This window comes from Chironomus tepperi, unplaced genomic scaffold (assembly GCF_022539635.2).
Source record: "Chironomus tepperi strain 1889 unplaced genomic scaffold, CSIRO-AGI_Ctep_v1 contig_479, whole genome shotgun sequence".
NCBI classification, from domain to species: domain Eukaryota; kingdom Metazoa; phylum Arthropoda; class Insecta; order Diptera; family Chironomidae; genus Chironomus; species Chironomus tepperi.
In genome coordinates this window covers 227,251-241,856 of record NW_027226601.1, presented here as the reverse complement: position 1 = coordinate 241,856, position 14,606 = coordinate 227,251, and the positions used below count along the sequence as shown (strand labels likewise).

At 34.2% G+C, this 14,606-nt stretch overlaps 1 protein-coding gene across 1 annotated transcript; it reads left to right on the top strand.

Annotated features, from left to right (window-relative positions):
- The first annotated feature begins 155 nt into the window (after positions 1-155).
- LOC139099584 (uncharacterized) lies at positions 156-14,139 on the top strand. Its single transcript, XM_070652093.1, has 12 exons — positions 156-192; positions 3,194-3,522; positions 3,814-4,017; positions 5,868-11,469; positions 11,617-12,255; positions 12,310-12,560; positions 12,622-12,918; positions 12,981-13,276; positions 13,333-13,392; positions 13,455-13,566; positions 13,854-13,937; positions 13,998-14,139. Exons 1-12 carry the CDS (start codon positions 156-158, stop codon positions 14,028-14,030), a joined length of 7,944 nt encoding a protein of 2,647 aa, XP_070508194.1. The 3' UTR covers positions 14,031-14,139.
- Positions 14,140-14,606: the final 467 nt, after the last annotated feature.

Sequence of the window (14,606 nt, the reverse complement as noted above, 5' to 3'; positions counted from 1 at the left end):
AGCTCATTGGGCATCTTTCGGTATCTAGTGAGCTCATTGAGCAGTTTACGGTGCCTAGGGAGCTCGTTGAGCAGCTTATGGTACCTAGTGAGCTCACAATGAGTTTATAAGTTACCGCAAGATACTTATTGAGTATTTTTACTAAGTACCATAAGATGCCCATTGAGGCATTGAGTATGCTCACTAAATACAGTAAGATGCTCATTGAGTACCAGGTAAGCATTATCACTAAGTACCATAAGATGCTCATTGACCATTTTGCTCGTATGTTAGGGTTAGATACAATGAAATTTTCAATGAAAAATTCTAACGGTTTTGTAAAATTTGAAAATATATTTCTATACTAACAGAAAATTTCATTTGTATTTGTAGAAAAATTTAAGAAAATTGTGCCTGTAAAGTCTTGTGGATGGTCAATTTGATGGAATTTAAAGGAAGTTTCTTGTAATTTTGACAATTTCTAGTCAGCCAAACAAGGAAATTCCTTCAATGACCGCCAAATTGACCTCTCAAGGTCATATCCCTTTCTATTATAATTAACATGTAAATCTATGCACTTGAAAAAGTTTTTGGCATTAAGCAAAGCTCTGAGATTTGCTTTCACCTTCACATACTTATTAACTAAAAAAATTTATAATTTGCTTCTTCTTTCCCAACATTAAATTTAATTTATTACCTTGTTAAGGATTATTACTTTGTTTTGAATGATTAACTAGTTCTGTTTAATACTCAATGCTCTGATTAGTGGACATAAAAAATTGTAAAAAAAAGTACGAAAAAAACGAACAAAAAAATTTTATAAAAAAAAAAATTGAAATAAAATAAAAATCGAAAAATCGTTAATTATTAAGACTGAATGATTTTCACTTGATTCCTCCTTGATCCTTCCCATTCCATACAATCAATTGCTAAACATCTGTTGACAATTATGACTACAAAAAACATGGAATTTGTAAATTTAAAATTGTACAAAATATAACAAAATATTCAACTGTAAAGTGCCAGCCAACCAGCTTTCACTCTTCCTATACCTCCTATATATACTATAACCATGTACATAAATGTTCATATTACATGAGATTATGATAAGGTGAGTTTCGAAATATAAATATATATGCATAGCTTTAATATAATACATAAATGTGAATGATATTGAACTTTAAATACATTTTCACTGCTTTGCCTTGTGTCTACCTTCTTTCTTTCTTTCTTTTGTACATTCTTTATGTTGCCTTATTACAAAAGCATTATGAACCTGACAACAACAAAAAAATAAGAGACCCGAGAGAAAAACTTTCTATTTTAATATCCGTAACATCATCCATTTATACGACATCACCTTCGATATTTTGTTGGTGCTGCTTCTTTGTGTACAAATTTTTTTTAGTGATTTTTTTCCTTTCTTCCATCTTTTGCCGCTAATAAAAAATATTGAAAGTTTTACAAAAGAGATGAATTAGACGCATTTTTTTGTGTGTGATATAATTGTTTTTGGAATTTCTTTGAGTTTGATGCCGGCTTTTATTATAGTTTAATTGACTTTTTTAATCGACTGGATTTGATCAAGGATGTGTAATATAGTTGGTTCATGCAAGATTTATAATTGTTTTTGGAGACTCCTGTAAATTGTAACTAAACTTAATGTTGAAAAATTCCTAACAAGCATAATTTAGTCATTAAGGTGCCGTGTTTACGGCAAGACAAGAAAATGGCCTGAGGCACTGTAATTGGGGGGTTTTTAGTCCATTTTTAAAAATGAGAAATGAAATTGGTATCATACCGTTTGGGATTTTTAAACAATTTAGACTGGTCTGTAGAAATTTGCAAGCTTTATGTTAGGGTGCATTCTGGAATGAAACGAGATAACGTTTCGATACATTTCAGAAAATTCGATCTCAGGCTAGCATGGCTCTGGCTCTATAAAAGATAAGAATCTGGTCTCAGACTAGTGTCAAGTTAGGTAGAAGCGTGATTATCGATCAAGTTTAATTAAGTATGAAAAAATCGGCGTCACTTAAAAACAGACTTGCTCTTCTAAATGGAATTTTATGCAATTTTTTAAAAGATGATCAGTATTGATCTATCTAAATTAAGACGAGAGCTTTACAGATTCATATAATAAGTCACTTAACAATGTGAAAGATGTTTATCGTTAGACGTTTGAAAGCAAACTAAATATTCCGAAGAAGGGGTTACAACTTTTAGGGAACTAGGAGGGGAGGATCTTCTTAATTTAGATATAGATTCAATTTAAATTTTTGAACGATTGTTGATAAATTCCAAATATCCAGGGTATTGAGCTAGGGTCAGACACTCCAAAAGTATAGTCCTGTACTTACATTATTTACTGTACTTGTATGAAAAGTACTCTAAGTACAATACTGTATGTTGGAGTGTCTGAACCTTTTTATTGAGGAACTCTCCTTGCTTAGTCTTTCAACTTACCACAATATTTTAAAACTGGAATTAATGATATCAATTGTAAACTTGATAGACATTTGGGAGACTCAATGTCGATTTCGAAGGGAATATTGAACTTGTTTCTTAGCATTAGGTGATATAAACATGAAATTGTGAAATCTTTTGTGCCGAAATCAATATGCTTGTGAATTATTAGACCCCCAAAATTCATTGTCATGAAGTCAGAACTTCAAAACACATGAGAATATTGATCATTCCAGGGATTGTCCCAAACTACAGATCTGTAGATAAAAAAAATGCAGACTTGCAGCCTTGAACAGACTACAAAAAAGAGCCGAAAACTGTATGCAACTAAAATGCAGGAAATACAGCGCCCGAGCTCTACATAAAAACTAAACTCCAGCATCAAATCATTCAAATTCCAAAACAAACTATCTGCAAAAATTAGCTCTAAAAATCTCATCCATCCACAGTGTGAATGCCACACTTAATACTTATTGTATAGATAAAATGTATCCCCTATAAAATTTAATAATGCCACTATGTTGATATGTCCGGTACCCTTTTTAAGATGAATTTCCTATTTATGTAAAAAAAAAGTTCTTTTTTAGCTATTAAATTCAATCATCCACTTCCCCTTTTTACACTTTTATATGCTTTGTGACAAAAAAAAATATCAAACCACATATGACAATCATTATGGTCACACAAACTTTTTCATTATCACAAATGGATATACTAAATTTTATATTCTCTGCTATAATTTTTATAGTACCAAAAAATATAACCACAAAGCCGGAGGAAGTTTTACACCAGAATGGCAGGAAGTTTACAAAATTTACTCAGCATCATGTCAATGAAGGCGGAGGAGGTGGTGACAATGGTAGTGATGCTGATGAAGCACGTTACAATCTCGCAACACGAGTCATGTCGAATGGCGTTGAACTTATTGTTGCCGATGGTAAAAGTACATTTCCAGGCGAGCCGAATTTTTTTCGAATTCTTACAAACACCAAAAACTACAATCGTCCATTGACCTTGGCGCCGAGTACACTTAATAATGTTATGATGCTGATGACACTGGGCGGTAAAAATCCGAAGGTAAAAGTCAAAAAATTTCTCCAAAATATGTCGTTGATGATCCATTAACATATTATGAATTACTGTCTATATTTATTATTCAAATGACTTAACATCGAGAGAAAAGATCCCCGAAAATAAAATAGTAGCATATATTATAATGAGCTGTCTCCAATTTCACTTTCATTTGAAAAATCTCACGAGTTACATACATACATGTGTGTTTCAGCTCATAAATACATTGTGTATTGATTCATACGGAACAAAATTTCTATTTTCTCACGTAATAATTGAATTCTTCCTCCTATATAGATCGACAACATTCCTGAGAATGCAATACTTAATCGGTTTGTTACAAAGACATGCTTAACAACATATACATATCTTACAACATATGAGATGAATGGATCAACGATGATTGAGAGTCGCGAGAAGGTCATATCGAATATTGCAACTGAGGAGCGGAACACCCACAACTTAACGCCGCTTATAGCATCCGATATGACTTTCTTTAAGGTATAAATGATGATCATTATTAGTCTAAAATATTTACATGTGATTATCGTTAGTGCTCGGTGAAATTAGAAATCTGTCAATATGATTTGCATAAATTTATACTTTTTTTTGTGAAATTCGTGGTCATCACGACAAGGATTTGAAAGCTTATATAACATCTCGCATATTTTTGGAGATTCCCGAAGCTCAAACGACAATTGACGATGTTTTGTTTTCTAATTCCAATTATAATCGAATTATCATAAAAAATCTCTCTTTAGGCACCGGAAGAAAATGAGATTTTGTAGCTATTTGAATGGGCTTTAAATTTCCTCTATGGAATTTAGCGATATTTTGCTACACGTGACTTAATATTCATATATTTGTTTAGTCAAAGCTTTTTTATTGCCATATTTTTGATAATTTCTTTGACTAAAATCGAAAGTAATTTGCAATTTTATCCGATAAAGTAATGTGAAATTTTTTAAGCTTTTATACGAAAAATGTTTCATGCTTAAATTCAATTAATGTGATTTAATGGTCAATTTAATATTTTTAAGTGTCGGTGAATAGACTTACATGCTGGGAAAATTTCACATTTTTCGGCTCATTCAATTAAGTAAATAGTTTGATAAAAATTGGCGGTAGCTGTCAATCAAATTTCATGGGAGATTTATGAATGGGCTAGGCGATATGTTGGTATTGATTATGGTTTCTATTTTTAATTTATGGCACTTTTTCTGCTACTTTTTAGGTTATGTGAAATGACATGACTATTTCAATTGAATCAAAATGACACAGATGGCGTAGGGTTCTCGCTATTAATTGTTTAAGGATATTACTGCTAATTTATAAATCTTCTAGGGTCTTGTGGTCTTTTGAGTAGACATTAGTCGTACTTGTGTATAAAGTAAGAAGATATTGCTCTCATAATCAAGCTAATCGCAAATCGGCGTATATTGAAATGATTTCATCACGGTGACGAGGTGGCAACATATTTGGAACCAAAAACAACTAAATTTGCGAAGTGACTGCCGATTGGTTCTAGGTATAATCCGACTCGTCATCACGGTTTCAGCATTTCAATGTGTGCTGATCGTGTACAATTTAAATTGTGACTCGAGAATACTTACTTACTTACTAACTAAAAGCATGCTCCGACTTGGAGCATAGGTTATTAAAAAAAGCCTTCCATCTGACTCTGTCCACATCACAAAGCTTGTACAGATTCTCTGTTTTGGGAACATTTAGCTAAAAATAATTTACATGCATTTAACAGACATCGAGCATCAGCGATGTATTATCAAGGGATATTCATATCCTTCAATTCCGCTTTTTGGACCAAATTCTTCCATTTGCTAGGTTTTTTTAGATGTAAATTCAAAAAAAACTCCCAAAATTTTTAATTTTCATAAAACAATCAGAACCTCTCTTTCAAAGCAATATTAGCTATCTCCTTCAAGAGTCATGCTTTGTCCGTATGTAAACTCACTGCAGCTATATGTAAACGCCGATTTTTTGTTTGGGATTCATAAAATCTTATTTTAAATCTGTCCTATTATGAAAGAGAGTTTGCATTTAAATGAAAAATTAGGGATGCGTATGAGTCTAGCCTCCAACCATACCTTCTTTATTTTCTCATTTAATCGAATAAAAATCTCATCAAAAAGATTTATGAAAGTGTCATGTCCACGGCATTTAAATAACTAAGATGTCAGTAAGATACAAATATCAATCATTCACACGTTCAATCGAATGAATCACATGACATTTATAAACAACTGAATGCAAATCTCTACAGCACTCACAATAACCGAGCTAAAAAACTCATTAAAAATGAATTTTAATCATCTCTCTTATATCCAATATAGACACCAAACCTTAGAGTTGGAGAATTCAGTACAACTTACACATATTACAATACAATAATGGATGAAGATGTTCCAATTGTTGCAACATCAAAACATATTGTCGTTAATACGATAACAGCAGCTGATGATTATCTGAAAATGATTCAACCATCGCCATCGGCAATTCCGGTTTATGAGACAAATACTTACTACAGTACTGTCGAGTTCTCGAAGACAATTAATGATGAGGAAATTACGAAAGTTATTAATACACGAGATGTCATTACACAAGTTATTGTTACTGAGTCACTTCCACATGGTCGAATGCCAATGAGTATGAGTCATGACCTTGTCGATTCGCAAGAGAGTGGTGAGCTTTCACCATCAGCAGATGATGAATATGACGATGTTGAAGTTCTTAACTATATTAAGAAAACAAATGTGATTGATGTCAATCCAACGAGAATTGTAGACAAGCCAAATGTTGGTGGAAATGTAATGCCATTACAACTTTATGCAACCAAAACTTATTTGACAACTTTCACCTATTTTACAACACTATTGCAAAATGGAGCCGGCTCAGGCGGTGAAATGTCTTCAACAGTTGTAAATTCCCATACTCGTGTCATTGAAAATGTTGTAACAGAATCAATACCACCATCGTTAGTTCCAAATGAAATTCTTGATAGAATCAGCAAGACAATCATTGACGATGCAAAAAGTGACTTGAAAACACGTATTATATTGAAAAATGGACATAAAATTGAAATTACAGCTGCAAATATTCTCAAACCGGTTGATTATGCAACGGCACAGACTGAAATTTCTTCGATTGAAACGAATGACTTGGATGTGGCTGCAAACGATTTATCGCCATCGCTTGCACTTCTACAAGACGATGAAAGTGAAAATGCATTGGCTGACATTGATTCTAGTGAGGAAAATGTCGTAATACCGCAGCAGCAACAGCATGAACATTATCAAGAGCCCATTCGAATTCCAACGTTAAGTCCGAAACCAAAACCAGCTTCCGGCTCTTTGAAAATTCCGTCGTTATTAAACAGCATTAATATACCTAGCTTTTCAGCACTTGGACCGGTTATTAATGCAATGGCTGGAATTTTAACAAGTAATTTTGGAGCACAGACAGCTCTGAAAAATCAGCAATCAATTCCGCAACCACAGCCGTTAAAATCCAGACCTGAATATGAAGCACTTCCTCAACCATTGCCGTTATTAAGTCCTGAAAGTCAAGATGTAATATTAAGTCAGACTGAATCAAAGAATAAGATTCCATTGTACATTCCAATCCGTGAACCAAATAATCCAAGTCATCATGCATCCATGATGGGCTCTGGAATTCCAATATCTCCAGGTGAAGTCATAACTGCAAATTCAGATGTAATTGTTGGTAGACCGGCCGTTATTGGACCTAAATTACCATCTCATATTAATCCACCGGAAGAAATTTCTGGAATGGAAGCGCCGCCACCATTCCTGCCATTAAAGACTCCACAAAGACCAAATTCATTCGTAAAAGACATAAAAACAAATGGAAATATCAATCATGTTATGGTGAAAAAAGGAGATGATTACATTGGACCACCTCCACCTAAGGAAGTACATGCACCTGTCCAAAATAAACCGATTCCAATAAACAACTACCCGAGACAGCCAATGCCACAAAATTTACAAAAAATTCATCCAATTATTCCACCAATGTTACGACCACATTCGAGTCATTCGAGTAGTGAGGAAATGCAACTTCATCAAAGACCGGGAAATATTCTCATTCCAAAGCCAACGCCGACACAGGAGACGCAAATTAATAATCACTATATTAAAATTAATCATCAACAGCCACAACCGCATAAACCTCAAATTTTACCGATTCGTAATCATGAGCAGCATATAAAAAGTCCACAAAATCAGCCAATCAGACAGAATCATCAGCAACAACATCATTTTAATCATCATAAGCCTCATCCAAGACCGATACCTGTGATTGAACCTGCTCATAATGTCATGCCACAGAATGTTATTGAGATTCAGAAAATTCCGGAAGTTTATAGTACAGACTTGCCAATAATTACACTTAACAATCATCATCATCATTTCCCATCCAGTTCACATGACTTTATAGCACATGAATTTCCTGAAATTCTTGATAGACCGACAAATGGCCAACCTTTGTTAGTGGATATTCAGCCATCTCAAGTTGCTAATGTTGTAATTCCTCATGATAGTAGCTCAGTTCTTGTTTATGGTGGTGTCCATGAAGCACATAAAGCTGGTCAATACTTTAATGATCCGCCTCCACATGCAAATGCTGAAGTTGGAATTAAGAGTGTGAATTTATATGCTGACATGGGAAATGTTAATGGAAATAATAAGAATCAGCATCATTCAGCGTCACATGTACATTATGATGTTAAGGACAACATTATTGTTGCATCTGACAACATTGCAGCATCGCCGTCAAATGTCAATCTTCTAGTCAGTCCATTGATATCTCCAACTGGTTCCTACAACAGACAAAATGAATACAATCAAAATTCAGTTCATTTCTCACCAAGTAATGTCATTAACTTCCATCCAGGCTCAAGTATAGCCATTGGTCCAAATGGTCCATCTAAACAGCAAATTCATCAGCAACAAATTGAGCAACAAAATGCTATTGACCAGCAATTGAAGCAAAAATACATCGAAAATCAGAAGAGAATTGAAGAACAGAAGCGACAAGAACAAATTCGAAGGCAGAAAATTGAGGAACAGAAGCGAAGGGAAGTTGAGGAACAGAAGAGAAGAGAGTTTGAGGAACAAAGGAGAAAGGAATATGAGGAACAGCAAAGACAGAAACAACAACAGCAACAACAACAACAACAACAGCAACAACAGCAACAACAACATGAAATGATAAGGAAGCAGCAAGAAGCTGAAAGACAGAAAATTGAACAACAGCAGCTAAGGCAACAAGAAATTGAGAACCAAAAGAGGCAACAATATGAGCATGAAATGAAGCTTAGACAAGAATATGAACAACATAAAAAACAGCAGGAAATAAGGAACAAAAATAAGAATCAAATAGTTTTGCCTCATCGACCACCAGTTCGTCAACAACTGCCAGTTGCACAAAATAATGGACATCCAGACAGTTCAGGATTCATAGTACTAAGCAGTAACTACAACTCAAATCAGAACCATCAAAATTCATTCATTCCAATGCCTCCAAGCTATAAACCACAAGGAACTGTTGAAGCTGTTCCAATCTCAGGTGAATCTGGAGCATTAGACAGTGAAGGACCTGAAGGACAAGAGTCAATCAAGCGACCAATCCTTCCAAGTGGTGAAAACATCAATGAATTTGATGATGACAACATTAAGCCTATAGATGAGTATGATAAGTTTGTGTACCATAAAATCACAGCAGCAAGCAGCACAACATCTGAGCCACTTACCACAACAACACGTCGAACAACCCAAACATCTCCAACTACAACCAGAAGAAGTTCCACAGTTCCAATATCCACAGAACGAATCAACATACCAACCACAAATAGAAATGGACCAATTTACATACCCAAACCATATCCAAATCATCAATTTGAGAATCTACCAATTCTAGTCAATGACTTGCAGCATCGTCTACCACCGACTGCTCGTCCAACAACAATCAAAACATTCCAACGTATTCCAACAATTGGACCACAATATAAACCAAATAATCAAGGCGGAAATACAATTTCGCAGTCAATGAAACCCCCGGCACCACCAAAAATATCACGACGTCCAACACATCCATTCAATATTCATAAAACGACATTTAAAATATCAATGCCAATTGATCCAATGCCTGATGATTTAAGCGTTGTAAATAATTTACAAACGGAAGTACCATTCAATCCAATTTACACGCAGAATGTGGTGACTGAAAGTTCAGTGTCAACGGAACGACAAACGTCAAGTACAACAACAAGTACATTTAGACCAAGAACGACAGAAAGTAGTACTGTTAAGTTTTCAAGAATTCCTGATACAACAACTGAGAAAGTGGAAACGACAGCAACATCCGGAAGTGACTTAAATATTGGTGAAGTCGAGCCTGTAAAGGTGTTTAACTTTACAGAGGAAAATGCGGAAGTGTTTGACAGTAAAGAGACAATCAATCCTCATAATCATGGATTTATTAATCCACAACAGATTCCAGACAGTAAGAAGAAGCACGAGAAAGATGACATGGACTTGATGCCACCATCGAATAAGAATGACAAGCCATATCACACAATTATTAGAGTTCCAGACCTAACGACATACAAAACAACAAATGTGAAGCTTGAAGTATCATCATCGGAATTAGAAACAATGAAACCTCCGGCACCTCCAACACAAAAGCCGACAACAAAGGCACCAACATTTGTAGAAATTGCTAATATGAAGCCACCGCAAGATGAAAATCCAAGATTTAGGCCAACATATGTAAACATCCAAAGACCAACGATAAGCTTAAATAGATTCACACCATCTAGTCCAGATCCATTGACTACAACCACAACAAAATCAAAGCCTTCAACATACAAACCTCCATTAAGGAACAGATTCCCAACATTAAAGCCATTGAAAATGGAAGTAACAAATGAGAATGTTGAGGAAGATAAGAAAGTGGAAGTAACATCCAAATACACAGATTCATCAATTAAAGCCACTCCGACCCTTCCATCACTACAAACTGAAAATATTAAGATCAATACAACTCCATTAGTGACGAAAGTGACACAAGTAAGCTCATCCGTCCGAAAAGAAATCAACAATCCAAAGAGCACTTCCATCAAAGCGGATGATAGACGAAAAATAGTCCATAGTACAACAATTTTGACAGAGCAAATCATCACATCCACAAAATGGATTCAATTCACCAACACAAAGACAATAACACTTTCAAAGACCAAAACTGAAACGATTCATCATAGTCATGGAATTCCTGTGGTGTCGACCAGCGTTCAAACTGTGTACGAGACAATTACCGAGACAGAAACGCTGCTGAAGCCAACAGTTATTACATCAATACATCCCACAAAGACTATAATTCGGGAAACAATCATACCGACATATCCATCAACGACTGAAGAAATAATTGAAGGTTTTGTGAGCAATGAAGACTTAGATGAATTCATAATTAACGATTATGACACAAAGAATGCATCAATTGTTCATGTCAGTTCCAATGAAGTTCATACGAATAGCAATAAGAAGCGTCCAATTGAAAATGAAAGTATCTTCGTTGTCGTTAATGATAAAAAGAATCATCAGCACAAAATCAACATTGATCCATCGATTATTAAGCATACGACACTGTATAATCATTCGACATTCACAAATGAAATTGAAGATGTTAGTCGAGATGAAGAAGATAATAATGATGGTGCTGGTCACATATTACTAGGCGGTATATTGATTGCATCGCCGCCACAATTGAACAAAAGTCAACAAGGCGCTGCTATAAGTGGAAAGTGTTATCCGGAATGTAATAAAGTCAATAATGAATATTGTCATCGGGTTGATGGTCAAATGAGATGCACGTGTCGACCAGGTTTTGCTCGAATGTTCCCAGATCGTCCATGTAAACGTAAGTACAAAATGGAATTGGAATTTTTTTATTGTTGATGAGAAGCTGAAACTGTCGTGGCTGCATATTTAGGCAATTGACATGGTTTTTCATTAAAATTGAAGCAATTTTTGAGTTCCTTAACATTCTTTAACTGTTTAATTCCAGCAATCTACACATACATCATGAAGATAGGCCTGAATCGCATCGGACGTGACAAATTAGTCTTTGATCCATCGTTAATGAACAAAACAACATCAAATTACATGAAATTACAAGAAACAACATACAATGGAGTCGATAGAATGTTGATGCAATCGGATCTTCGTGACATTTATCACAGCATTGAAATTATTGGATTTAATAAGACAAAAGAGAATGGAATTACAGGAAAATTATTCATTCAACTGTCTGAGAATACGAATGAGATGAAACTGAGGGAAACAGTTAAGAAATATTTGAGAATGTCAAACTATAATCTTGGTGGAACTGAATTATATGCTAATCCACTCGTTACTGATCTTGAGACATACGATTTTGATGAGTGTGCTGCCGAAGATAAAAGTCACGATTGTTCTGAATTCTCGCATTGTTTCAATTTATTGGGTACATATACGTGTAGCTGTTTGGAAGGCTTTGCTGATGAGAGTGAGAATCCAATTTATCCAGGAAGAGTTTGTGTGAAAGAATTAGTTGGATGTGAGAAATGTCATTATCATGGAACATGCTTAACTCAGTTTAACGATCAAATTGTATGTGAATGCTTCCAATGGTACACGGGAGAACAATGTCAAGTTAATTTGAAATGTAAGTGACTTTTTGGATGTCCATCTATTGTTACTAATGTCTTAAAAATTTCAGTGCTACTATTCGGACTCGTCATAGCTGGAGTGACGCTATTCACGCTACTTATGATCTGCATAATCATCACATGTGTCAGGAAGAAGCGAGTCAGTCAAAATTCCATTGGTCCAGGTATGAATATCATTCAGCGACGAATAAGTGGATCAGCACATCACAGTGTTGGATCAAATGCCGACAGAAAGGCTATGATTCAGGATACGAGCAGTGAGGCAAGTGAGGAACATGAACCAGCACCATATTTCAGGAAGGTAAGTAGTAACAATCACGGCAAGCATGCTTAAAATTCCATAAATTCTTGTGCATTTCCAGAAATCTAATGACGAAACACAAAGAAAAGTCTCAGTGGAAGCAGTTGCACCGAAGAAGAAGAAGTCAGTCATTCACAATCCAATGGGTTCATTCAGTAAAGCAACGTCAGTCGATCAGCGTGATCGATCATTAACTGTGATGATTCCTCGAGCAAAATATCATCCAGGCAAGACAGGAAATATTGCAGATGTTGAAGGTTATAAGTCTAAAAGCTCATCGAGTGCGAGCGTCAATCAAAATCAATCAAAATTATTAAATTATCTTGAGTCTAGTCCATCATCAGTGAAAGCTAAAACAGTAAGTCATAAGTTCCACTTAGTTCCATTCACTTTAATGTCAAAATTTTGAAATAATTTTAGAATGTGCCATGTGAAAAATCAAATTATCAGCCACAAAATCCAGGTGCACTGGTGTCAGCTGGCTTCAAAGTTTCCGCTGCTGGTGGAAGCAGCTCGCCAATAAACTCAAGTTCGAGCAGTACGAATACTAGTAAAAATAATCGCATAAGTAAAACAACGAGTCATCAGAATGTCAATGAAATTGGCAGTAAATATTATGCTGTACACAAAATAAGTACAGTTTCTGAGCAGCCAATTATGTCATCGTCGAGAATCGAGGAAAAGTCACAGCTTAGTGTTGTGAGGAAGAGTTATAGGTAATGTCTTAATATCCATTAAATTATATGAATTTTGACTTATTAATTTTTTACAGTCATGGAAATTTAATGGAAAATATGGACGACTGGTTGGACAACGGAAACATTACAGAGTTGTAAACCTTAAATTACCTTTTTGCATCTTAAAATAATACTATTTACTGTTTTAATTTTTCAGAGCAATGTCTGAGGCTCGATCATATGATGAGACGACAATTCAGGCACCAACCAAAGCAATTAGAAATCTTTACTACAAACAATTGTCACATAATGATGGCAATAACACAGAAGTAAGATAGTTTGATCTTTTAAAATTTTCGAAATTCGAATTTCGAATTCAATGTCCGAATTTTGACTTTTGAAAAAGCTTCGAAATCAGAATTTCGAAAAAAAAGATTTGAAATAAAACTTTGAAATTGGAATTTTGTATAAAATTTTCGAAATTGAGTTTCGATATTAAATATTCGAAATCAAACTTTCGGTATTAATTTTCGAATTTGACTTTCGAAATTTTTCAATTTTCGAAAAAATCTCAATTTTCAATATTTTTTATGACAATTCTCTTTCTTTTTTTTAGGACATGAACACAATGGCAGAGAGAGACATGGCGTCGACAGTATTACTGCCACACACGCATCTCTACAAGCCTACGACAGATCGAGTAAGTTCCTTCTGACTCTCAAAATGTCAAAATTCTAACAAATATTCTCTAATTTTCCAGGGAAGCGACATATCAGGATTTGATTCTCTTTAGGATGAATCAGAAGCCCATAATTAAACATAAAATTCGAGTCATATTTCACAGGACATACTTGAAAGTCAACTGAATTTGTCTACTTTTAATTATTAATTCCTTTCTAAAGCATTTTCAATGTAATTTTATTAACATAAAATGTTAAAAAATTTGTAAATATTTCGGTAAAATAAGCTTTTTCTAGTTGCTATAATCGACTTGAGTCATCGTGGAAATTCCAGAATGGAAATGACTTTTTGTCTGTGAACGAGATGACTCATGAGAATCTATTGACTTGTAAATAATATTTTATTTATTTCATTTAATTTTAACAAAAAAATTATGGAAATTATTCCTTATTTCTATGAGAATTAAATCAATTTTTAATGAAATTGCAGAGAAAATTTTGATGAAATTCGAAGTAGTGTTTTGAATTGGAAATTTTAAAATTGTAAAATTAAGAACTTTTAAGTTTATAAAATTTAAAAAAATTAAATTTATGGAATTCAAATTTTTAAAAAATTTGAATTTTAAACTTTGAATTTTAAACTTTCAGAATTTGAACTTTAAACCTTCAAAATTTGAATTTTAAACTTT

Bases quoted from the DNA above. Each gene is read 5' to 3' on its own strand.
- LOC139099584 (XM_070652093.1), top strand. From the start codon at position 156: ATGCCCATTGAGGCATTGAGTATGCTCACTAAATACA. The intron at 193-3,193 runs GTAAGATGCTCA...TAATTTTTATAG, and splicing joins GAGTATGCTCACTAAATACA to TACCAAAAAATATAACCACA. The intron at 3,523-3,813 runs GTAAAAGTCAAA...CCTCCTATATAG, and splicing joins TGGGCGGTAAAAATCCGAAG to ATCGACAACATTCCTGAGAA.